The 26,522-nt window shown below is 41.6% G+C and overlaps 1 protein-coding gene across 1 annotated transcript in view; it reads right to left on the reverse strand.

Moving 5' to 3' along the window:
• LOC119653865 (spondin-1) overlaps positions 1-26,522 on the reverse strand; it is a 60,771-nt gene that overhangs the window by 27,405 nt on the left and 6,844 nt on the right. The window contains exons 2-5 of the mRNA XM_038058923.1: positions 10,317-10,512; positions 9,824-10,230; positions 464-576; positions 310-403 (exon numbers count right to left, since the gene is read on the reverse strand). Of these exons, the coding sequence (XP_037914851.1) occupies positions 310-403; positions 464-576; positions 9,824-10,230; positions 10,317-10,512 (810 nt within the window). The remainder of the gene's footprint in view (positions 1-309; positions 404-463; positions 577-9,823; positions 10,231-10,316; positions 10,513-26,522) is intronic.

Raw genomic sequence — 26,522 nt, forward strand, 5'->3', positions numbered from 1 at the left:
CTTAATCCGTATGGATGAGGATGATCCCACCCGGAAAGTCTATAAGGGCAATATCTATGGTAGAAAAAGAAGACGAGGCACACCCTGCCTAAGATGCAGCGATGGCGTAGGTCAGGACGCCAGACAGCTTTTAGGGATATCGAATTGGTGGACCTCGGCGCAAAACCGGGATGTCTGGAGAAAATGTCTACTCAAATATTCTTATATAATAAATACAAAAAACCTTCCATACCAGAAGCTTTCAGTTCCGGGTTTCCGGCTTGTTTAATCCGCGAAAGTGAACACTAATATAAACATATTTGTACTTACTTGACCCTTGAGTTCACTTTCCAGCACATGTGTTGACCCGTGTTCAGCAACTTGCTGTGTTCCATTGCTGGCCAACTCGCCGTACTTCCAAAAGCTGCAAAAGGAAAGAAATTATAAAGGACATTCAAAAAACCTGATGGTAATTGACACAGACCTGTATTCGACTGTGTGAGAGGCGCCAATAATGTCACTGAATCTAGTCAACCAACTGTTTGTGGGAAAATCCTTGGGGTGAGTATGTCGAGACCATAATCCTTCAAATGTTAACTGAAATATTGGTAATTTTTTGCTAAGCGGAAAGGAAGGCTGGCTGTTTTCAGAAAACTTAATGGCGACAGGCATGAATGTATTGCGTCAAAGCAGCAAAGTTTTAAAGAGCAGACCTATCGCATTAACATTGATAAAAACTGCACATTGCCAAGGAAAGTGGAAAGGTCGTTTGAATACTGGGCACATTGCAGGATGGTGATCCCACAGAACTAAGAAAGGAGCTAGCTGCAATAGGTAAATGAAGTTAATTTGAACCAAACTCTACTATTGCAGGGTAGCTCAACATTATTCTACAAAAGCTTTGGCAATAATGGACGATTCACAGATAAGATTAACTAAGTCTCATTATATGCATATAGAGGCCAAAGCATATACGATGCATGAAGCAGTCGGCAAGTGGTGACTGAAGATAAGCGCTGTGTATATATGTATCTGTGACACTTTTTAAGTATCACAATGACAGACTACAGCTGGCTTTCGACTTTGACTTCAATGTAGGAAGTAAGTGTAATAAACTTATTAGAGAAGTTTGCATGGTTGGATATGACATTGGCTGATATCTATTAGCAAAGAGGCCCTGGCTGGTGAAATCTCCGATAGCGCTGCGCTGGCGCACAAGCAAGGATTATATCTATAGGGACTATCGTACAGTTGTTACCAAGCTTCAGGGTAAAATGTAATCAAGTGAAAAGAGAGGAGGCTGGTCTCTGAGGGGAATGGATTTGATTAAGTCAGTCTCATGTATTTCCACCTTTTGGTTAACAGAATGTTCGCTTAGTTCAGGAGTTATTACTTGTTCAGTGGAAAAGGAAGAAGGTTGTTTGCTTAGTAGTGGGCATAAACTCGTGGAACAGAATGAGAAGTACCCATAGGATTATAACGGTAATTCATGCATTCTCATGTCTGTCATGTCTCTGTCATAGTTTCTTGCTGAGAATTATGCAGGTATACAAGACAAGGGACAAGAATGAAGGGGTTTTCAGTGAATATATACCAGAACAGCCTAATTTCACTGCTCATTTAAGAATCCGACAATAGAAAAGAGAGACCTCTATCAGCGCCTTCCTAACTCAAGGTACGCTTATGCCAAGTGTATGCTTCCGCCCTTGGGGCCGGCACCCGATTGAAATGAAAGGTACACGTACTATTGAGTACATGAAGTGGATGCTCCACAAGGACATCAATGAAATCAGCGGTAATCTTTTAACCAATGAAAAACTTGCGGCGTAGAGCCCCAGAGCATTTTCCTAGTTATCTACGGCCCGCAAATCGAACCGACACAGCGTTTCCCGGTGTAACAGTACTATATTGCAGTGTTGATAAGGAATGACAACAGTTACGACGGAAAGGCTGCTAAATTACTAAGGGATATGAAATAGCAAGTTTTGGGCATGGGCGGCACCTTTAAACCTTGGGTGAAAATTATGCAGAGCAGAAATTGGTGTTGACGCGAAGACCAGGTAAATCTATATGCTAATATAGTCCTACATGTTTCTGCCAAATACTCAATTTTGCTATCTTATATATGTAGATTATCCTCTGCTACTGTGACTCCATAACACCTATTGTCCCCAAACATTTAGGCCATAAAATGTTCGTCCCCGGGATTAAGAACGCCAGCCAAGATTGCATGAACAATATTTCAGATGCAATGCATTTAATTTAACAGAAAGGGGTTAAATAAAGAAGTCACTAGCAGCAAATCGCATTTTCAGCTATGGGGATATTAATAATAAGCCATAAACAGCTCGAAAAACTGGAGGGGCTCAGGTCTGGATCGGGTGCAGAATTTCTGGTATAAGAAATTTACCAGCGTACACAGTCGGTTAGCATTCAGCATAAACCAGGTCATGTGTCGGCCGGAGGAATTTCCACCTTTCCTCACTGCGGGGATTACCTACCTTATCCCTAAGAAGGACATGGTGCAGGACCCCGCAGACACAAAACCGGTCACTTGCTTACCAACCCTCTACAAATTCATCACGTCCATTATTAGTGGAAGGATCAATGCGCACCTCGAGACCAACAACATTCTGTCCGAGGAGCAGAAGGGCTGCCGAGTTGGGTCAAGGGGTTGCAAAGAGCCTCATTATCGACTCGGTAGTTGTAGGACAAGCAACTAGAGGCCAAAGAAACCTCTTCAGTTGCTATATCGATTATGCCAAGGCTTTCGACAGCGTTCCGCATACCTGGCTAATCGATATCCTACATCGTATCGCATTGATCCGAAACTAATAAAGTTTTTGGCGACAGTCATGGAAGAGTGGCATACCACCTTATCAGTCCGTACATCTGAGGGTGCTAATACCTCAGAGCCCATCCGTATACGGAGGGGCATCTTCCAGGGGGATTCATTGAGTCCCCTTTGGTTTTGAATGGCACTGAACCCCCTTTCATGGCTACTGAATGATACTAGAGGGCATGGTTTTGCATTAAAGTATGGCCTACGTGCTAAGTGCGAACTGACACACTTGATGTACTTAGATGACATCAAGCTGTATGCTGGTACTGACAACCATCTTAGAAGTCTGTTGCGAATAACAGACATGTTCAGCCGTGATATTCGGATGGAGTTTGGATTAGACAAATGTCGAATCCAAGCCATCCGCAAATGTCATCACGAGCCGCATGCCGGACATAGATTGGTGACCTCCACATCGAAGCTATGACCGAGACAGACTTCTACAAGTACCTAGGAATTCTGCAAGGAACCCATGCTCGAGTTGGTGATCTGAAGGAAGCTCTGCTGTCCGAATTCCTGCGACTTGTAAAGCTGGTGCTGAAATCGTATCTCTCGGGGAAGAATAAAATAAGCGCGTTTATTCGCTATCCCTTCACTGGCTTATGCATTCGGAATATTGCCGTGGACGAAGACCGATCTGGAAAACGTCCAGCGGCGGATACGGACAACTATGTCCAAATTCCGAATGCATCACCCAAAGTCTACCGTGGAGCAGATGAACTTGCCTCATGACATCGGAGGTAGGGGCATGGTTGACGTGGCGGCACAACATCATCGCCAAGTCGACTCGCTGCGCGCTTATTTTTACAGCAAAGAGCTGGCGAGTCCCTTGCATGCGGCTGTATGTAAGGCAGACTGTGGACTGACTCCACTTAACTTGAAGGATCGATCTTTCAATCCTCTGAGTGGGGTGAAGTCGGACCAGGAGCGGATCGATGAATGGAAGATGAAGGCAATGCACGGTAAACACGTGAATTGTCTTTGGCAGCCATTTGTCGATTTGCATCTGTCGAACAGATGGCTGTGTGCTGGGGAGTTCTTTGTTGAGACGGAGGGGTTCATGTGTGCCATTCAGGATGGCGTGGTCGCCACCCGAGCTTATAAAAAGCTCATCATGAAAGAACGGGTGGAGAACGACCAGTGCAGAATGTGCGGTTCAGCGTTAGAGACGTTGGACCATCTCATTTCTGGCTGTACTGTTATGGCACCGGTGCAATAGATCACCAAGCATAATGCTGTATGTAAGGTTATCCATCAAAACCTTGCATATAAGCATGGGCTGATCACGAGAACATGTCCGGTTTACCGATATGAGCCACAAGCAGTACTTGATAGTTCTGCTTACAGCATGTTCTGACTGATCGCCATACTGCACACAACAAGCCTGACGTACTGTTAGTTGACAAGACGGGTCGCTCCGCGTATATTATTGATGTTGCTATCCCCCATAATAGCAACATTGAACGGAAATACGTGGAGAAGAAGGTGAACTATGAGCCATTGGTTCGGGAAATCAAAGAAATTTGGCGTCTCGAGCGGGTGGTTGTAATTCTCATAATATTGTCAGCTACAGGTATTATACCTAAATCCCTCACGGCTTCCCTTGATGTCCTGGGACTTTCGCACAGTCTGGTTCAAACCATGCAGAAGTACACCATTCTGCATACGTGCTCGATGCTGCGGGGAGTTCTCGATGGATTCTCCCACTGACCTACCACCGGCCACCACCACCAGTGCCCCTTTAGTTTTTAAGTAGGTAGAATCGTCCGAGCCTAAATGCTCGGCACTTAGTGCTAGTGTTAGGTAAAATCCGGCATCTGCCGAGATTATGATAACTCGGAAAAAATAATAATCGTTGGCACAACAATCCATATTGGATCAGGGCCTTGAAGTGTGTTAGAGCACTTCATTCAAGACCGTAACGGTACACTACAGTACACTGTAGGAGGCAATGTGGTCAGCATTACGCTGGGGATATTGCTGCTACTAATGAAGGTTACCTGAAGAAAATTAAAGTTTGGTACGATACGGTTGATGATCTCAGGAGGTATTCGTCTCCCATATATAAGAAATCCAGGGGGGTTAATGTAATCAATGAGGTAGCGTTGGTTGTGATACCTGTCAATATTTAATTGTACCCGCGACTTTGCTAAAGAGCGTCAGATTAACACTTATTAAACAAGACTGAGGCGATTCCACTTGTAAAACACTTCATAAGAAATTGTGCTTACTTTCTATATTTGTTTATTTTTTTTAATGAGAAATACACCGAAAAGTAAATTTCTATTTAGTAGGTGGCTTAACTTAGGCTGTAGGGTGTTGTGGTATCGGCATAGTTTGGAGATCAGGGAGTAAAAGTAGATGTGGAGCTCCGAGAAGGGGATGTCTGCTCTATTTGTACTACGAGAGGCGATGAGGAGAATATTATCGGAGTTAGCAGAGCAGTCTATCAGACAATTACACAGTTTGAACTGGGCCCACATATTAAGGAAAATATGGCATTGCTGGGAAGGGAGATTGAGGAGCCGTGAAGGATAGTTTACACCAGGAAAGTTCTTTTTAAAAAAAGTAACTGAGTTAATTTGTGTAGCACAGCTTCAAATGTGTGATTATCATGGTTGTGCAATAGGGGCCAGACTACACAGCAATATACAACGATGGAAGGAAAAAGTGTCAAGGAGGGTGGGTTGAGGTAAACTCGGAGTAAGAATGCTGCTGCACAAGGCTATCGGACGGAAGGTCGCGGTTCGAATCTCACTGGTGGCAGCGGAATTTGTATCGTGATTTGACGTCGGATACCAGCCCACTCAGCTGTGAATGAGTACCTGAGTCAAATCAGGGTAATAATCTCGGAGGAGCGCAATGCTGCCCACATTGCCTCCTACAGCGTACAGTAGTGTACCGTTACGGTCTTGAATGAAGTGCTCTCTCACTTCGAGGCCCTGATCAAGCATGGATTGTTGCGCCAACGATTATCATTATTACAAGAACGCTGAATAAAACCAGACATTTTGAAAGTGCGATTGATACTGCGAACGAAGTGGAAATGGAAACGAAGATTACACCCAGAATTTGAAGGCAGATCAAACCACGTTGCTCTTATCCAATGAGGTGACCGAAGTGTGTATTTAGCCAATTGTTGATATATCCCTCGAGGATTCTGGAGCAAGAGTAGAGATAGAAAGATAGTTCACAACTAGAGAAGAGTTACCGCTCTTGAGGATCGGGATAAGGGGGGAAAGAGGCATACTTCAAGACTTGTTGAAGAGTACGGACAGAGGGAAGATTGTTTACAGTTAACAAGGAAGAGGTTAAGAAATTCATCGGTATCAGGTTCACCATTGGTATCAAGTTGACGAATAGGAAACACAACTAAGAAAAATTTAAGAAAAAAAATTGCCAGAAATTCAGAGCAGTCTCGAAGAGGCATAGAGAGTGCAGTGGTCGAGGAAGTAAACACGCAAGAGAAGAAAAAACAGAGAAGGTTGCATAATTGCTGTGGGGAATTGGCCGTGAAGGTAGCAAAAGGGAAGATTTAGGTGGGGCTACTAGAATACGAGTCTAGGACCAAATGGTTCCAAAAGACCACGGTGCAAGGGCAACCTCGACACTCAACAAGTATCTCTTAAGCGTTTTTAGATAATATATTTCAAAATGAAGCGCATAGTCTTGAAATGAGTAAAGTCGGTGTCATTGTTAGAAGCCCGAAACTTCTTCCGCAATGCATGCTTCAGACGGACGTCACTATGGATATCCGATTTCACGAAGAGGTGATGACAACTTCTTCCCGTGGGGGTTTGAGAAGAATAATGTTTTCAAGATCAATCCATAAACAATTAAGCATCACCATCAACAGAGCAAAAACCGTTATCCGATTCGGGTCTCCACCAATTCGATATTCCTGAAAATTGTCAGGCGTCTTGGTCTACTCCATCGTTCCTTCTGAGGCAGGTCTCAATATTGTCGTCTCGTATCTTTATTGTTCTCATTTCAACAGTGCCACCTGAAGTTGTTACTTCTTTGTTTTTTTTTTTTATTCGAGCGTGCTTCTGTTGCTTTTATCCAGCCTCGCCTGGCTTTATCAATTTATTCGGGACAGTGAATCCTCTCATCGTGGCTTCATCAATTTATTCGGGACAGTGAATGCTCTCATGGTTCTGTACAATTTTACCGTGGCTATGCAATTGCAAGAAATTAATAAGACTGGCTAGGCTGACCCTGACCAATGTGCGAGGCCAGATAAAAACAGCAGGATCACGCCTTTCATGCGTCCTCTTTAACCTGGCTCTGGAAAAAGTGATCCGTGATGCAGAGGTAAATGCGAGGAGTATGAGCCCCTTCAAGTCCTCTTTAAGTCCATATATCGTGTGAACGTCAACACCAAAAACTAACCAACTAACAACATCAAACCGCACTGGTCAAACGGGAAGAATAAAGATAGGAGACTACAGCTTTGAGACCGTTGATAATTTCTCCTATCTGGGGTCGAAAATCACAACCGATAACAGGTACGACGATGAAATCCGCGCACGGTTGTTGGCAGCCAACAAAGCCTATTTCAGCTTACAAAAAGTGTTTCACTCGGAACGTCTCACCATAGGGTCAAAGCTCTTACTGTACAAGACTATGACCTTCCCAGTCCGCATGTATTCCTCGGAGACTTGGGTTCTTAGCAAGAAAAATTGCGAACTCCTGGCCGCGCTTTAGAGATGAATCCTTCCAAGAATTTTTGGCCCCTTATCTAAGGATTGACGATTCCGTAGCCTACATAACGACGAAATCTATGACCGATACCATGACCGATAGGTTGTGGATAAAATCCGGCTCAATAGGTTACGATGGGCGGGTCATTTAATCCGTATTCATGAGGATGAGTCCGGAAAGTCTATAAGGGCAATATCTATGGTAGAAAAAGGAGACGAGGCCTAAGATGGAGTGATGGGGTAGGTCAGGAGATATCGAATTGGTGGACATGGGCGCAAAACCGAGATGTCTGGAGTTCCTTATTAAGGCAGGTCTAGACCGAATACTGGTTGTTGCACTGTTGATGATGATGCTATCATAGGCGGCCTTGAAGTCGATAGAATGATTGTTGTTACTGGTGGCCGAATTCAAACAGTTTTTTCATTGTATGCCCCTCTGAGAAAATCTGACTTTTTGCTGATTTGCTTGGAGTGAAGCCCCAGTTAAGCTATTATAACAATTTTTTTCAGGTAACCAAGAATTTTTTCCAGGTTGCCAGGAAAGGTTTTTCGAGTTTCCGTTTCTTCTCAAAAAAGGACTAAACTTCCTCTATTTAGCAAGCAGAATGTAGGTGCACAAATATATTGCCCCTATTGAGTAGGACCGCATAATTCCAGTTGAGCTTGTATAAGCCTTTCTTTGCATGCAGTTGTGTTTCATCCTATTGTACTTCGTATTCTTTACTCAACCACAAGCAAGGATTGGAGGGCGTATGGACCATTTTCGGACAAAGACAAAATTTCCTTTCGAGAGACCATTTGCTATACGGGCTTTCTCGCCAGTCTTCATTCATAATAGATAAGATACTTTACAACGGAAGAAAGTGGCATTCAGGCGGGAAGAGGAATTCAGCTGTCTTTTTCATAGCATAAAGTAGTATTAGAATAGATTTTTTTTCTGAATTTATCCCCAGTTTGCATATAGAGGCCCGTAGTTCACTTATATAAGCGCTCTCCAAAATCTATCTTCTTTGTCCAGAAAGGCAGCGAAGGGTATTGCTTTCGGTAGAATGTCTCTTTAGTTGTACTAATTACCTCACTAACGGCAGCCTCGGTACATTTTTCGTTAAGATTAACATGTTAAGAGTTAGAAAGAGGTGGTCTCTTTATTATTGTCCTAAAGTGGATACGTAGAACACGCTCCATGGGTTTTCAATACAAACAAGATAAGGCTAGCCTAAAATCTTTCATGCGCTCATGGTTAAAGGTGCCCGAATACTATACAATTCCGGTAGATCTTCTCTAACTGCGAGACCCTCTTAATATTGACCCTTTTGGCTCAAGAGATTTGTACGGGGGAATGATTATTATTGTTGTGCTGATTTTTTCCTTGAAGAGAACTAACCAGAAGGGATTCCAGACCACAGTCATGTGCTATGCCAAAAACTATATTTGAGTTAGGAGTTCCAGAGTTTGGCTAGAAAATTTCGGGCAGTTATTAAAGATATCGCTAGTCATCTTTTTGGGGTTGTTCATATGTTCAACCATGATTGTTATTTTCCGCGGTTTACTGAACACGAAATTGACTTCCATTTCCTTCTGTAAAGTCATAACATTCTACGTTTCTAAACTACGACACCAATTTGTCAAGGGGGTGAAAACTACAAATAGAAGTACTGGAAAGTTTAGCCCTAATACTAAACTTCTACCAGTCCGTCCTTCCACAGTCTATGAATTCGTTGAGAACTCCTAGCAAAATGTATAAATCAAAGAGATGAATTTGAAAACCTGTAAACTGACTAATGGAAAAAATGACTTTTGTGGAATATTCTAAATTCAATTGGTCAAGAGGAAAAAGAAAACTTAGGGAAATTTGCAGGATATAATAACCCATTTAGCTTATCTAACGTGATTAGCACCTGAATTCGAAGTAAATAATTGACCCGTGGCCCTTGTGATTGTGTGTTTTGTCTATACCATGTAAAGAGCCATAAACAGCCGTGCAATGCCACATGCTTGTAATCACGTGGTCGTACACCAATGTATTGCATCGCATACACGGGACTAGCACCAGACTTAATGCGTGGAATTCATTCGACGCATGTTGAGGGATGAACATGCGCAATGATTATTTCTCATTATACAATTTCGAACAATGTGCTGACAGATCTCTTGAGCGACAGTAATCTAAGTCCATTAGATATTTAAAGGTTACTATACAACAAATTAAAATATTTTTATCGAAAGGATTTTTAAATTATGCCATAGAGGTTTACAAAACGGAAACTTGCCCTATTGATTGCTATTAATTAATTTTTACCTCATACTTTGCTTCATCACAAGCGCAACACGGATCAACAATTGGCGGTTGATTATCCACAACGTCCTGTTCATCTTCACATAGGATTTTAGTCAAGGGTCCATCGTCCATATACCAAACGTCCCGGTGTTCAATGACCGTTGTTCGGAAAGCAATGCATCCTGACCCAGTAGGCGGGGCGACCCAAAGCACTTGAATTTCACTTTTTGGCAGAGTGCTGGTTTGTGTCACCACGTTTACGCACTTCTCACTGAATCTCGTTAGCGCGTCACCTAACAATTGGAACTCACCAGTATTCGGCTGTGGACCACCATTAACGATTGGATCTACAACTTCTGGCTCGGCGGCAAGCATAAATCCTGAAAATTTGTGCGGTTCCCGCGATGATCGGATTCCGGCAACACTAACTGGGAAAATATACGGAACTTCAGTAATCTTGACGATACTGGGACTATTTACAAAACACAATGATTTATTCGTTGAATAATTTCACCTGTATATGTTTGACCGGCTGTGTACAGTTCTGGATTTCCAGCTATCCTTATTCTAAAACGACCATCTGCCGGTGATTTTCCAGCACCTGTTCCATCTGGCGCTCGATTACATAAAGGTGTTGAAGCTGTAATCAGGGCTACAACCAGTACCAGGGCAAACGTTCCCCCTTTCCGTTGAAATAAGCTTCGGAGGATCTGAAAATGCAAAGAAAAAATGTCTGAAAAATTTAAAATGATATTATGATAGTGGTAATATTGTCAGATTAATGTTATTGCAACTTGGAGTGTTGATCTAAGTGTACTCTCACGGTGTTTCTAGCGATTAAATTATTTGAAATAACTAAAACTTGCTTTTTCTATTCGCCAGTGATGTTTATTAAGCTGGTAAATCCCGATATTTCGGGAACCACTTGTTCCTTTCATCGGTGCTAACAAGTTTGCCTTTAGCGTTGTTCACTATTATACCAATTGTAATTCTTAGAATACTCTGCAGAAGATATCATCTTTATAAATAGTGCATTTGTTTCGATAGATACAAATTATAATGTATGTATGTGTATCTATACAAACATAGATAAAATTTTTCTTCTACGATTACAATTCAATGCTGATTGCGATCGCAGCTTAGAATATCCATAATAATAACACTAGCCTACACGATTTATAGTGAACAAAGTTGAAATCTGGACATCGTGGTATGAAATACATAAGTGTTCAGAAACGGTTTAAAAGGAGTCTTTTTACAAGAACATAACGCACAGTCTGCTGGATACAATGCAAAGAAAATTAATGAAAATAATAAACCCCTGTTGAGTGCGAATAACAAAAGAAACTAATTTTTCGAACGCAAAAATGGAAACAATTCGGAATACCGGAATCTGGTGCTGTGTTATTCTTATGTGAGGACTTTTTTACGCACATTTTTCCATTCATATATAGCTAAAAATCCAAAATATTCCTGCATATTTTTTCCAAGCTACAAGATATACCTACATATTACAGATGTAGATATTATGCTTACCCTAAACAAGCAAACATTGCCTGTCACCGAATACTACATTTACACAAGTTAACACCAGCATGCGCGATATTATTCCCTGCATGCGTAATACCATTTTGGTGACCTGTGGTCTAGCACGGCGTCAGCATAATTAGACGAAGTGTAATTATCCTTGTTTTATTAATTGTTAATGAGTTACGATTGTAATCTCGAATAGGTAAGAAGGGCTTAAGGCCAAATAGAATTCATTGATTGGTTTCCGAGAAACTTTTGTCAGTTGTCGGTTTCTGTTGGTCCCTTTTTTAATCTCCTGCAATGTCGAACCCTAACAACTTTATCAGATCCATCCCAAAATAATGTTCTTAATAATGCCGATCCCAATAATCAAAGTATCGTCGAACTCATTTCCCGTATTGCGCTTCAGGCACAAGGAAGCCACAAGGAATGGTTCGAGTTGCTTATCAATCCAGCATCGGACGCTAATAATGATGCGGATATCCCAGTCAATATTCAATGGGACAGGGGTTTATCCAACATGGATAAAATCCAAGAAGTTGTAAAAAGTTTGAGGCAATTCTCAAGTAAACCCGGTGAGTTTAACTAGTGGAGGAAAAGCGTAGATTGCATCCTCAAGATATATGAACCCACTTTTGACGGGCTGGACCACTTGGGAAGCAACTTACTTTTACTTTTGTAGTCCACGGCCTCCTCTTTTTTGGGTTAAACCCCCAAGTTTTCCAAAAAAAAAAAGTTGACTGACGGTTTCGTTCAGGGCAGGAGTAACTCGTCAGACGCTGCCTAACCTCTGCCCCGGGAGCAGTGTGACCAAAAGGAACGATATATGGTAATCGCTCCAGTTATATATAATCGCAAACACGTAATGGGTACGAATTATATTCACGCGTGTGTTCCCAGCATTCTCAACAAGAAAATCACTTCGGTCTGGTTTACGTCTGCCCCTGTCAACTTTTTCTTTTTTTGGAAAACTTGGGGTTTTAACCTAAAAAAAGGAGTCTTTGGACTACAAAAGAGCAAGTAAGTTGCCTCCCAAGTGGTCCGGCCCGTCGCCAAGTGGGTGTGAACTCAGGACCCCCAGCATCCTGAACAAAAAAAGAACACATTTTGGCAATGGTTAATATCATAATATTAACATCCGAACTTCACATCTAAATCTCTGTTCCAAACGAGAAACTGACATAAACTAGGAATGTCAAAGGCGAAATACGAACTACAACCAATGAACCGATAAATTTGAAATCTTACCCATACCCAATGCCGTTAAAAATTAAAGTCGGCACACAAATAAAGAAGCTTCCCGAAGATGGAATAATCCGCTCATCAAATAAACTCCATGACTCCTACAGAGCACAGTGATGATAGTTCATCACAGAATCTAATTCCTTGTGTTGAATGCCGGTAAATGCAATTTGGAATCAAATCCTCTTGAAAACAGGCAACGAGGAACTACCAGATACAAAATCCATTTTCGAACACAATACACTATTATTAAACCCTTTTATTCGAACAATTCATGCGGTATTTTCGTGTTACAATTTACACTGCAACAAGCCTGGGAGTAGAATCATCATCATCAACGGCGCAACAACCGGTATCCGGTCTAGGCCTGCCTTAATAAGGAACTCCAGAAATCCCGGTTTTGCGCCGAGGTCCACCAGGCGTCCTGACCTACACCATCGCTCTATCTTAGTCAGGGTCTGCCTCGTCTTCTTTTTCTACCGTAGATATTGCCCTTACAGACTTTCCGGGCTGGATCACAGTCATCCATACGGATTAAGTGACGCGTCCACGGTATCGCTCATAGATTTCGTCGTTATATAGGCTACGGCATCGTCCATCCTCATGTAGGGGGCCAAAAATTGTTCGGGGGATTCTTTTCTCGAATGTGGCGAAGTGTTCGCAATTCTTCTTGCTAAGAACCCAAGTCTCCGAGGAATACATGAGGACTGCCAAGATCATTGACTTGTACAGTAAGAGGCTTGACTCTATGGGGAGACGTTTCGGCGGAACAGTTCTTGTAAGCTAAAATAGGCTCTGTTGGCTGACAACAACCGTGGGCGGATTTCATAATCGTAGTTGTTATCAGTTGTGATTTTCCACCCTAGATAGGAGAAATTATCAACGGTCTCAAAGTTGTAGTCTCCTATCTTTATTCTTCCCGTTTGACCAATGCGGTTTGATGTTGTTGGTTGGTTGGTTTTCGGTGCTGACGTTGCCACCATATATTTTGTCTTGCCTTCATTGATGTCCGCCCAAGATCTCGCGCCGATCGCCGCCTGCTCGATCTGGATGAAGGCAGTTTGTACGTCTCGGGTCGTTTTTCCTATGATATCGATATCGCCAGCATAGGCCAGTAGTTGGGTGGACTTAAAGAGGATAGTACCTCCTGCATTTACCTCAGCATCAGGGATCACTTTCTCGAGGGCCAGGTAAAAGAGGATGCATGATAGGGCATCCCCTTGTCGTAGACCCTTGTTGATGTCGAATGGTCTTGAGAGTGATCCTGGTGTTTTTATCTGGCCTCGCACATTGGTCAGGGTCAGCTTAGTCAGTCTTATCAATTTCATCGGGATACCGAATTCTCTCATGGCCGTGTATGGTATGGGCTAATGCTGTTCTGGGCGTATGGGGTTATCCGGCCTAGCAAGATAGTGGAGAATATCTTATAGATGGTACTCAGTAACGTCATACCTCTATAATTGCTGCACTGTGTGATATCTCCCTTTCTATGTATGAGACAGATAATGCCTCGTTGCCAGTCGTCAGGCATTGATTCGCTGTCCCATACCTTGAGCATCAGTTGATGAACCACCTGGTATAATTGGTCGCCTCCATATTTAATCAATTCGGCTGTAATTCCATCGGCTCCTGGCGACTTATGGTTTTTAGGCAGATGAATTGCACGGACTGTTTCTTCTATGCTTGGTGGTGGCAATATTTGTCCGTCGCCTTCAGTTGGCAAGACCTCCAACTTGCCGATATTTTGGTTATTGAGCAGTTCATTAAAGTACTCAACCCATTGCTCCAATATACTCATTCTGTCGGAAATCAGATTTCCCTCTTTGTCTCGGCAGGATGAGCATCGAGGTGTATAAGGCTTCATCCTCCTGACTTGTTGGTAAAACTTCCGCGCCTGGTGCGGTTGCTCCCTGTACTTTTCTAGTTCACAGACTTGTTGGTTTTGCCAGGCTTCCTTTTTCCGTCTGTGAAGTCGCTTCTCCGCTCGACGGAGTTCGTGATAAGTCTCTGCGCGTGCCCGCGTTCTTTGAGAATGCAACTTTCGGTATGCGGCATTCTTCCGTTCCGTTGCTAGCTTACATTCATCGTCAAACCAGCCGTTCCGACTCCTTTTGCGACTGGGGCCAAGTATGTTTGTGGCCGTATCCATGATAACGTTCTTCAGGTGATTGTGGAGATCATTTGTTGATGCTTCATCTCCAGATCCTCTGTTTACTGCAGTTATTGCGGCATCCATTTCCCTCTTATAGGTGTCGCGGAGGGTTGTGTTGTGGATGGCTTCAGTCTTCACTCTCACCTGATTGTCAGTGGGGATTCTAGGTGGTATTGTTATTCGAGCTCGGAGCACCATGCCAACGAGATAGTGATCCGAGTCTATATTAGCCCCCCTATATGTTCTGACATTCATCAAGGCTGAGAGGTGGTGACGTTCAATCAACACGTGGTTAAATTTGGTTGAAAGTAGTCCCGTCTGGAGAACCCCACGTATGTTTGTGGACCGCTTTCCGCGCAAAACAGGTACTTCCAACAACCATTTCGTATGACCCTGCTAATTGAATAGCCCGCAGTCCGTTATCATTTGTTTTTTCGTGTAAACTATGGGAGCCAACGTATCGCCTGAATACGGGCTCCTTCCCTACTTGGCTGTTAAAATCACCAAGTATGATTTTGATATCATATCTGGGACAGGCTTCGAAGGTTCGTTCTACTGCCTCGTAGAAGGCAAGCGCAGAGTGCATAGCCGTTCGCTTATGTTTTCAAAGCCGGTAACAGCAGGTTTCATTTTTTGGCTGACTAAGAAACCTACTCCGAGCACATGGTTTACTGGATGACCGCTATAATATATGATGTAGTGGCTCTTCTCCAGGAAACCGGTCCCTGTCCATCGTATCTCTTGTAACGCTGTTATATCAGCCCTATATTGGGACAGGGTATCGGCTAGCTGGTCATCAGCTTCATCTCTGTACAGGGAGCGCACGTTCCATGAGAAAATGCGCAAATCGTTGATCCGTTGTCGTTGCCGGGTCCGTCGTTTTAAAGTCCATCCTGTCCGAGGCTCCTTTCGTGGCCCCGTAACTTCGGTTTTCCGTGTAGGGTTGTCAGCCCTACCCAACCCCCAACCTGGAGGACCAGTTGGTAGAATTTGTCCCGTTTTTAGGCGCGGGAGACTCGCCTTCATCCTTCTCCGTCTGCAGCTTTTCGTTACGAAAGAGCTTCCAGAGGTCACCACGTGGAGGTGGAGATAGGGTTTGGTAGTACAGCTGTTGGTGTTGGTTCAGCAGGCATTTCCCAGAAAATAGTTATCGTTCCGATGATTGTAGTTCTTCTAAAAAAATAAAACTAGGTAGCTTGCTTCTACTACAATATATTTTAATAGTTAGTAAATACGTATTTCGAAAGCTACTTACTCTCTTCCTCAGTACTTAAGCTAGCATTTCCCAGGTTTTATGCTCCATCGTGGGTACCAATCCACGTTTTGCCTGGGACCTATACTACCCTTTCACCCTGGTTCATTGTAAAAATACATTTATTTGAATTAGGCATTAGTCTAAAGCTTCTTTGAAGTATACCTACAAATACATACATATGCCAGTCTCGAGTAATTAATATTAATATATAAATGATTAGAAAACTAAAACGAAACGTTTCCTGCGACTTCCTATCCATATGACTTCACTTTCTTGAAGTATTAACGAAGCAATATGTTATGCACGAAATCCATATAAAATGTACAAGTTTCACCTTCTATAACTTTGTTAATAATGGTAGGATTTCCTTCAAACTTCCCAAAGTTATGTCCTATGTTATCACTTATGCTTATGCTTGTATTTCTAACATGAACTTAAGGGGGGTTTCCGGTTAAATTTCTAGGATATGAAAATATACTATTATTAATTTTATGTGTGCAGATATCGGAACGCCACATGCTATATGTAAAGGGACCTACATACCACACGTTCGAACCAAATTTCGTGATAATCGTTCTAGTCGTTGTCGTATAAATCACGTGTGGCAAACAGACAGACAGGCATCGAATCCATTCTAATAAGGTTTTGTTTCATACAAAACCTTAAAATGATATTAAAAACTCGAAAAAAATGACTAGTTAATGCTCAATATGGAGACTGACCAGTGGTATGGAAACAACCAAACGTTGGATATATTCGGCTTGAATTTTTCTCCATTATTCGAGAAGTCATTCGATCAAGTATTTTTACTCAAAATGGGACCTTTGCGAAGCCTGTCGTCGACGTAATCCGGTAAGTTTTCAATAATATTGCAGTGCGAGGATTGTGGATAGGTTTAGAATAGCTTCGTACAATTGAACACTATCGTGTTTTTCACCCTTTATATTTTGGGTCACTGTTTTGGCGTACCTTGAATGCTTGGCAAACACTGAATTCTGAAGTCCCACACCATAACACTCACTTCTCCCCTCTTTGTTTTGTTTTTAAAATCATTTTTATTTTTAAGAAATAGGTAACAATAGTATATGGATTGGAAAAATGAACAATAAAAAAACAATCTTTTAAAATAACAAAAATAACTTAAATCTAATGGCCACTGTGGGCTCTCAAAATTTTTGAATAACGATTTACAGACAGAGAAGAGAAACAGTAAGAAATGAAAATCTAATTTTACAATAAGTTGTCGGGAAATGGTCAAAAACCCGACAGAATTCACTTGGCCTTAGTGGCAAATAAAGAAATATAAAAAGTAATAATAAATATTTGATCGCTTCAAAAGACACTTTTAACTTAAATTATTGTTCTTAAAACTATCATAATTATAGATTTTATATTACACATCTTTTCTTTTTTTTTTAAAATAACATCCATACAAAAAACAAACAAACAAAAAAACAAAACAAAGAATAATAACGTATGTATTTATAAGTTACAACTGGAGACAAAATCAGCACCCGTTCAATGTATACAGATTTACAAAGCCCCACCAAGAAACAAATGGCAGGACTGAGCACGGCCACCGCTAACCGGCATCCCGCAGCCACCAGTACCAAGATTTCTCTTTTTCATCCCGCTTAATGTCAATTGCTCTCGCTCTGGAGTATCTCCAGTCGAATCCCGGAGCCCCCACTGTCAAATTCGGGGGGTATTCTATCCTTTTGTCCGTGGCCCGCTTATGTATATGATACATAACCGGATCACCGGCAGAATCAAGAATTAGACCATTCCTGTCAAGATACACGAACGCTTCGGGAGGAATGAAGCCTGTCGTGAGAGTTTTCTCGAAATACCCATCATTTGGGTAGAACGGCTGCGAAACCCAAGGGTTTTCACCATGCGAAGCAGATCGCACTATATGATTCCGAATCAATCTGACGATAACTGTATCGATTCTTGGCACAGCAGCAGCTGCATACATCACTTCATTAGTTACATAGTGCTCATAGTTTGACGAAGCAGTCCTATTAAGCCCCGTGCAAGCACGCAGACATTTCCGTTCAAAGATCCTTATTTTCTCCATTTGGCTAGCACTCAAATTAAACCAGATAGCACACCCGTAGGTAAGCACCGGTCTAACCAAAGTAAGATAGCAAATAATCTTAACCTTCCGGCTAAGATGTGGAGCATAAAAGAGTCTTCGAAGAGACATGAATGCCTTGCGAGCGCTTTCTAGCGCGACTTTAACGTGCTCGTTAAATTGGAGACGCTCGTCAAGACGCACACCCAGGTATCTAACGCACTTCTTATGAGGAATGCGCTCTGAACTATCCTCGTTCGCGACAATGTGGAAATCTATCCAATTCCTTTTCAAGTTCCTACTGGCATACGCCAAGGAATTTCGAAACAGAATCGTTTCACACTTTTGCGCATTGATTTTCATCCGCCAACTGTTCGTGAAGAACTTAATATCATTGAACATCTTCTGAAGTTCAACTTGCACCTCAGTTACCTTCTTGTGCGCCGTGTAGGCTATCAGATCGTCAGCAAAGGCAACCAACGACCTTTTAGGAGATTTATTAAAATCGAAAGAATTGAGCAATTCGCCGGCAAATACCGCAAAAAGTGTAGGCGCAGTCACTGTCCCTTGCTGTAATCCATTCAGAACATGAAATTCTCTGTTAGTAGTGAGATTTCCGTCCTTAATAACAAAGCACTTGCCATACAGCATACTACACATCATCGCTACGAGGTGACTGGGAAACTCATTCTTCAGGAGCCTGAAAATCAGTCCATCCAACCAGACGGTATCAAAGGCTTTCTCCATGTCTATAAGGCAAGCGCCTACGCACTCACCATTGTTAATCCGCCAGCAAATATCAGACGTTACCTTCGTTATTGCATGTATTGTCGAATGTCCAGATCGAAATCCGAATTGCGCGTTCGGCAATAATTCCTTCTTCTTGATATGCCCGTTCAAGGCTTTCAATACCAAAACCTCAAACACCTTGCTGATGTTAGGCAGCAAACTGATTGGGCGGTAGCTTTGAGGGCTGGATGAATCCTTCCCTCTCTTTAAAATCGGGAATACTCGGGCTTTCTTCCATTGTCCTGGAAAGAAGGAATTGTTCAATAAATTATTGAACAAAATGCAATAATTACGAATGGCAATGTCTGGTAAATGCCTGAGGACCACGTTGGGAATGCCATCCATACCGGATGATCTCTTATTGTTCACTCTTCTGAATATGGAAGTTAACTCAACACATGAGACAAAGTAATCAAGCAGATTATCACTCGGTATGAGATCAGCCTGCAACGCAGAGCTAAATTGGAGAACTGTGGTGCCGTTCAGGCTATATTTGAAATTGTGGACATCTCGTTCTACAATTTCCGAAAGTTGCGTTGGCTCTAAGTCCGTTCTGGGCCGATGCACCGATTCAAAGTGCTCCCCTATAAGTTCGAGTTTCAGAGCATCATCCATCACGATGTAATTGCCTTGCGCATCAGCAGTTACACTATTCGTGTCTATACCTGAGTCAATGAGGTGTTGTATCTCGCTGCCACCGACTTTAATTCTCGGCACAGTTATTCGTGACTTCTTCCGGAATAACGTATTTATCTTAGTAAACATGGAATCTGGATCGCTTGGTGAAATACCCTTTAACTTCTCCCGCCACTGGGAGTTTACTTCATTTACGTAATGTTGACGGATAAGATCCCGCGCGATCTTTAGAAGTGATTTGAACTCAACCAATATGGGATGATGATAGTCCCCATATCTCCGATAGATTTTGTTGACGCGAGTGAGCAGAAGGCTTTTCACTTTTTTCAACCGTTTTATGGCTGCAGTTTCATATCCTTCCATATTATTGCGAGGTTTAATTTTAGGGACGACTTGTTCAATTGTTTCCAGCGTTAAGTTCTCCAGCTTGAGAAGATACTGAAGTATTTTCTCGTTGCTCAAGTTCCTGTCACCTGGTGCAATTGTACTATCGTTTTCCCCATCAAGAGGTGGGCATTCCTCTCGATATCCCCGAATAAACCTCTCTTGGAATTTCTTCCAATTTGTTTGTTTAAAGTTCAGCCTGTGGACACCACTGTCCATCGGCAGAAGGCGAACTCTTCGTCCATCAAACAGAACTTCAATAAGAATAGCGTTATGATCGCTATCGTAAGGAAGAGTCTGTAGTTTCCGTTGAGGATTCCTAAAATTAAAGTTCAAGCGCGCGTCAGCAATGCACAAATCCAGATAGGAATTTGCCCTGGGCCAGGTTGGACTCTCTGACCCATATAATTCGCATTTATACTCTATCTGGTATTGCTCTATCCAAGATTTGAGGAATACCCCTCTGGGATTGTTTGTGGCGTTTAGCCACGAGGTATGCTTAGCATTCAAGTCGCCAGCTATAATATAGTAATTATGCAGCCTATTCAGTTCGAGTATCGTAAACAGAGAATGGAATTCCTCCCTGAACTTGGCTCGGTTGTTTCCCACTGCATAGACTGACAGAATGTATAAATTCCCTCCTCTAGGCAGTGAAAAAAGAATACATGAGACTTCGATACACTCAAAGGTTTCAAATTCAGGCCTATTAATATGCCTGAAACGATAATGGCGACCCATAAGTATTCCGGTACCACCTCCCCCATCACAATTTCGTCTATCGTTCCTCACGAATTCAAAATCCTTGAATGTTATCGAATGCCTCGGATTGAGGTGGGTTTCTGAAATCAAGACTATGTCAGGCTGTTGTCTGGCAGCGAAATCAAGGAGCTCCGCTCTTCGATGGATTCCTACGATGGAATTCACATTAATCGCGATGATCCGGAGACCATCCAGTGGTACCGCTGTGACTGCAGACCTAGCAGCGGGCATGCTTTTTGTGTAAATATTCTGTTATGCTATTTATTTTTGTATTGTGTACGTATAGCGTATGCTGCATGTTTTCACACATGGTTAGTATTTTATTGAGGATAGTGTTCATCCCGCCACTTGCATCTTGTTGGGGCTTCTTAGCTCCCCCTTGTCGAACTACTTCTGCAAATGGGATCCCCGAGACGATTGGTGCCGAAGGGACGGTACCATCCAACGCCGCTGACACCTTCGTTTTTTGGGCCGATCTCGGTGCTTGCTGCCTTGTGACCTTAACATTGCGGTATACAGGACATCCACGGTACGAAGACGGATGCCCTCCGCTTCCGCAGTTAACACAGAAAGTTTTTTCCTTGCCATCTGCTTCAGTCAGCGAACATTCAGCTGCGGTATGGTCTTTCCCGCACTTTACACATCGTAAGGTCATTTGACAGTTCACTGCCGAGTGACCATAGCGCTGGCATCTTCGACACTGGACTATTTCGCCCCTTAGCAGGCGCTCAAAACGAATGGCCCGGTAATTAAGCGACCTGATGCCGATCAGATCGCTTCCCCGGCTCTCCGGGCTTATCTGCACGAGGAAGTGCGGCAGGATTTGTTTTTCCAAAACGGACCTCCTCGTACTAAACCGTGATACTGAGAGGAACTTAACCTCAGTTCCCGTCTCCCGGAGCATTTTGAGCACCTCGTCGGGCTCTTCCTCCGCATCCAAGCCTTTCAGAAGGAAGGTTTGCACCTTCTCTTCCTTTGGAGTGTAGGTGAAGTGAGGAGCCTTCACTCGCTCGAGGATCTCCCGTGCTTTTTTATAATCTGCAATTTTATTGCATTTGACTTGGGCTCTCTCGGCCCCCGTCTTTTTAATAACAAAATTTGAGAGCCCCGCGCTCCTATTAAGTAGAGTGGCTAAATCTCTACCACCTAATTTATAAACATTAATGGGGGGCACCCTTTCCCCCTTTTCTTTATTTCGGGTGCTAATTGTATCCCCAGTCGGACCATTTTTTTAATTTTCACTCGTACTTGCATTATTTTTTAAATTTTCACTGGTACTTGCATTATTTTTAACATTATTTAACATTTTTTCTTGAGTTTTGTTTTTTTTCTTTAATTTTTTGGAAACATAGACCAAAAACTCACCCAATTTTCCATCTTCACTATTGCAACTTGCCTGGTTAGCATCCTCTTCTGGGACATTTCCCTCGCCACCGTTGTCGCCGACTCTCGTATCGTCTGCTTTACTGCTTTCTATGTCCTCCATACGGACAGATTCGCCGTCGAGAACTTGTTCGCCCTCAAGGCAGCCCGGTTCTTCCATGATTGCAAAAGTAGTCGAAGATAGCTTAACCTTTTTTCTGGCTACCTTTGGAGACGGCGGGCCCGCCTCCCCAGCCATTAGCTGCTCTGTCAGCTTTTCATTTTTTTTTATCAATGTTGTCATTTACTTTTTGAAATCTTCGAGCGTCTTCGCCAGCTCGCCATTTCTCCTTTCAAGATTGGCTATCCTCACTTTGGCTATTTTCAAGTCTGGATCCTCCTCGTTGCGGACTCCACGACCGATCCGAGTGCCCCTAGACCTTATGGTGGGGGGCTGGTCTGGTCCGCCACCCGCCGGCGGCTCACCGCTCATTCCCGCCAAGCCAAAAAAAACGAATGTTTTCTCAAAACTTTTTAAGGAAAAGTAACTTAGATAATAACTCAAAAGTAAATTAGTTTCGATTAAGTTTTAAATTATGTATTATTAATTAAGTAATATAAATATCTTTTTATATTCTTGATAAAAGTTAATTTAATTTCAATTTTAAATTATTTTTATTAATAATCACTTCTCCCCTCTGAATCGAATATCACTGGTCAATGTAATTCACCACATGTGGGAGCGTTTTCACTTCCAACAATCAAAATTGATTTTTTCACCGCTTAAGGGAGAAACCACATTAGGAGATTTTCAGAAACGATTGTTTTTATTGCATAGATTGTTAGCTTAGCTATCTCAGAATACGCTGCAGACATTTCAAATTCAAAATTCCTGCCCCTTTAGACTTTATGGGCAAAGAATCGAGCGATTATCGGGTGCAGGCTTAGGGCCCATCACCTAGAAAGTTGAAATACGAAATCTTGTAGCATTATGTGTATTGTACATATAAATACTTGACTTCCCTCTTTTGTACTCTTTTCAAACGTGTTCTTTTCAAAATGACGTTTTCCACATTTGCAGGAATTCTTGTTTAAAAAGCAATAAATCGCTATGATTCTTTGCAAAATTTCGAAGAAGATGAACCAACATTTAGAATAACATCGTAATTTTAAGGGTCGTTTTTTGGATAATTAGTGAAGAAAACACCTACAAAATTTTTGATTTCGACTATTTTTAGCTGCATTGAGCGTCATATTTTTAAAAAAATCTCTTGGTGATGTAAAATTAAAAGCTTTTTTGTTTCAGATAAATATTGGAGTCGCTACACATCCCACAGTTGGAAAACTCTAGTTATGATCTTCAACGAAATACTGCTTTATTTTTCCCTTAAATTTTTCAAAAAGAATTCTCAAAAGTTGTTCGGAATATAACTAATATAATGTCCAAATTTGATTGAATTGCATATCTTGCATAAAAAAAATCCCAAAATAGTACGTGAGAAAAGGGCTTTGATTGTGGTTTTTTCACCAAAACAAAGAGCGTATATCGAGCATATATAGCTTTTGAAGTAGAGCCTAACACGGATTTAATTCCTAATTTTCTGGTAGATCCATGTTGACCGAAAGATTTCAGAGGTCAAGCCGATTTTCACCGTCAGTAACTGGACTAGCTGGAAACTCAACTTGGGTTGAGTCCTATTTTTACTTTTTCTGGAAATGAATTTGGGAATTCTAATTCGAAATCTATATCTAAACATTCAGTTCTATCTTGTAAATAAAATCTAAACTCTAATCCACGTAAAAATATTCTCAAGCATTGTTTTTTGTTGAGAACCGATAATCGCAAACTTTGTCCGTGGCTTTATTGATGTACTTGAAATTTATAACCTTCTTCTCTTATACCGACATATATATATGTAGAAAGCTAACATTGGTCCAATTTAATTTGTAATGGGATTCTTGGAAAAGCTTAATTGGGTCTCATGTTCATGAATGTTTAATAGTTCCTATCTATGTTATGTATGCGGACGAGTGGCAGCAATATCAAGGGCGCATAGATTAAAATCTTAACTGAATCATCTTTGCAAGTGACGAAATATACATACGTATTTACATATGTACAGATAATAGTATTGAAATTGAGATTGGTGTACATGATATTTATTTAAGATTATTATATGTCTAGGAGCATGTTTGCATGGAGAAATTTATAAGCAAAACTATTCATAGCTTCTACATATGGACATATGTATAATATAATATATGTATTTGGTCATTAGTACTTGGAGTGAATTCTTATAAATTGTTGTCGTTCTCTCCCATGGACTGCCTTTAGGTTTCTGGTGAATTCTGGGACGTGTAGCAAAGTCGCATTTGTAACCTTTCGAACTTTCACCATCAAAGGGAATAAAATCGCAATGACTTTATCAGTTTATTCTGCTTTTACCAATAATATTTTTCGCAACTAGTAAACAATTTATTTGCATTTCATAAACTGATATGGTCAATGACTGAATGATGCAATAGAGTTGATTCATATTGGGGCACTTATAAACAAGTAATAAATGGCAATCAATTTTCAACTAAATCCACGGAATAGTTTATCGAAAGCGAAGGGGGAGGTTCCCCTCTTCAACTCTAATAAAAACTCATAGTTATCGGTGCCCCTTAAAAAGTTATCAGTGCTTTTGTTATGAGAAGAAATGTAGAAAGTAGAGGAAGCTTCTCCTTTCTAATTACGTTAAAGAATTGCTGCCCGCAATTTCTAGTTAAACTTATAAAATGTTAAAAACTTTCAAACTTTAGTAAAAATTGAGACATTCAGGCTTTATAAATTTACTAGTGTATAAAATGTATGTGGAACCTTTACCAAGACCAAAGAGGTCCCACACCAAAAACACTGTTTAGAGAAAAAAAAAACACGATAACGAAAAATCGGCAAACGTAAGGACTTACAGCTATTCAGCTGTTTCATCCCATACAGTATTCCTTCACCTTCCTCGTAAAAGTCGTGTCTGCACACTAATTGCATATGTATATCGGTATATGGTATATAACAGTTAATCGTCCAAAAACGAATCAGAATGTTAAAGTTTATTAAAAGATCGGCGCCTTCTCACCCGTGAAGACATGGACACTTCGAAGGCTATAAATTGTTTCGAATTTCGAGTTGATGAAAAACAATTCGAAGTTTCCGCTGTTTCAGCCTAACTTAATTTTGGTGAGTATAAATGTTGTTTTAACATAACTGTTACATATGGAATCCTATCTAAGCCAAGTATGGACCTCTGGGAAGCAGTTTTCTTCCTCATGTAGAGCTGAACACTATTCAGGGTCCCGACTGCATATACGGCGTAATTTTAGAATGCAGAGATCAGTCGAGTAAGTCGATCACATCGTGATTAGAAACAAAAGAGCCTCTGCTCCGCCTTAAAGTTGATGAATGGTTAAGTTTGCAACGAGCTGCAGCCGTCTCAACTTAGCCTGAGATGTTTGCAAGATTCAGTGACCATTCAGCAGTGGGAGAATATCTGCGCGAATAACAGATATTTTGATTGATTAATTTGAGAATGTTTAATTCTGGGCTGCTTTGTTGATAAATCTGCACGTAATAAATCTTGACTGTCTATGAGAACGTGTAAAGCCCGTCGTCTACATTTAGTTTGGCCTATCAGTTATACCGGAAGAGCGCACAAAGCACCTGGCCGCCGGGTGAACTGAAAGTAACATTCAGGTATCGGTAAGCCCCCCACATCATTAGTTCATCTCTGGGCATGGAAGGCATTGAGGCGAGAATTTGAGATATTTTTTTGCCCATAAAATTTTCGCTCACAGCCTAAACAAATATGAAATCCTCGCACACAACTTAGACAAACAGTCATGTTTCATTCGATTACCGACCGCCACAGTCGGCCAGATTACTTTACTACTCTCCATTGACGCGAGCGATCAATTTGCTTATCAGGATATAGTTGCCCCTGGCAAAAGTGTCATGTACATTTTGACATTTTGTACGATTCTTAGCTTGCAATGTAATCCCCGATATCTAAATCCAATTTGGACCAAGAAGACTATAATCTTATCCAAGGTTTTGGAAACCATTTATAAGCACGTAAAAAAGGATCGTGTGCATCTCTATCATCAGCTCCTACCAAGTTTCTCGCAACTCAACCTTTTAGGAATGCCTCATGTGTTTAACTATTTGCTGATACATGCAGTTTGAAATGAAAACAACGAAAATCCATACATGTCATATTCACTGTTCTCTTCAAAGCTTACACTTCCGCTAAAAATTACTCTCCCCCAATATACACACGGGTTCTCGCCTTGGATACTTAACTTACTTAACCCAATTCTCGTGACAGCTATCTACCGAGGTGAGATCAAGGCCACATTTCTCCACCATATCACCTACCCACGGCTTATGTTAATAGAGTCTACCTTCTGCACTACAACTCTATTAATAGAGTACTAGCCATGCATTATAATCTCCCCTTAGGGGCACGAGATGAGGTCCTAAATGAGAAGGACCATT

The sequence above is a fragment of the Hermetia illucens genome, chromosome 4 (genome assembly GCF_905115235.1).
Source record: "Hermetia illucens chromosome 4, iHerIll2.2.curated.20191125, whole genome shotgun sequence".
NCBI lineage: Eukaryota > Metazoa > Arthropoda > Insecta > Diptera > Stratiomyidae > Hermetia > Hermetia illucens.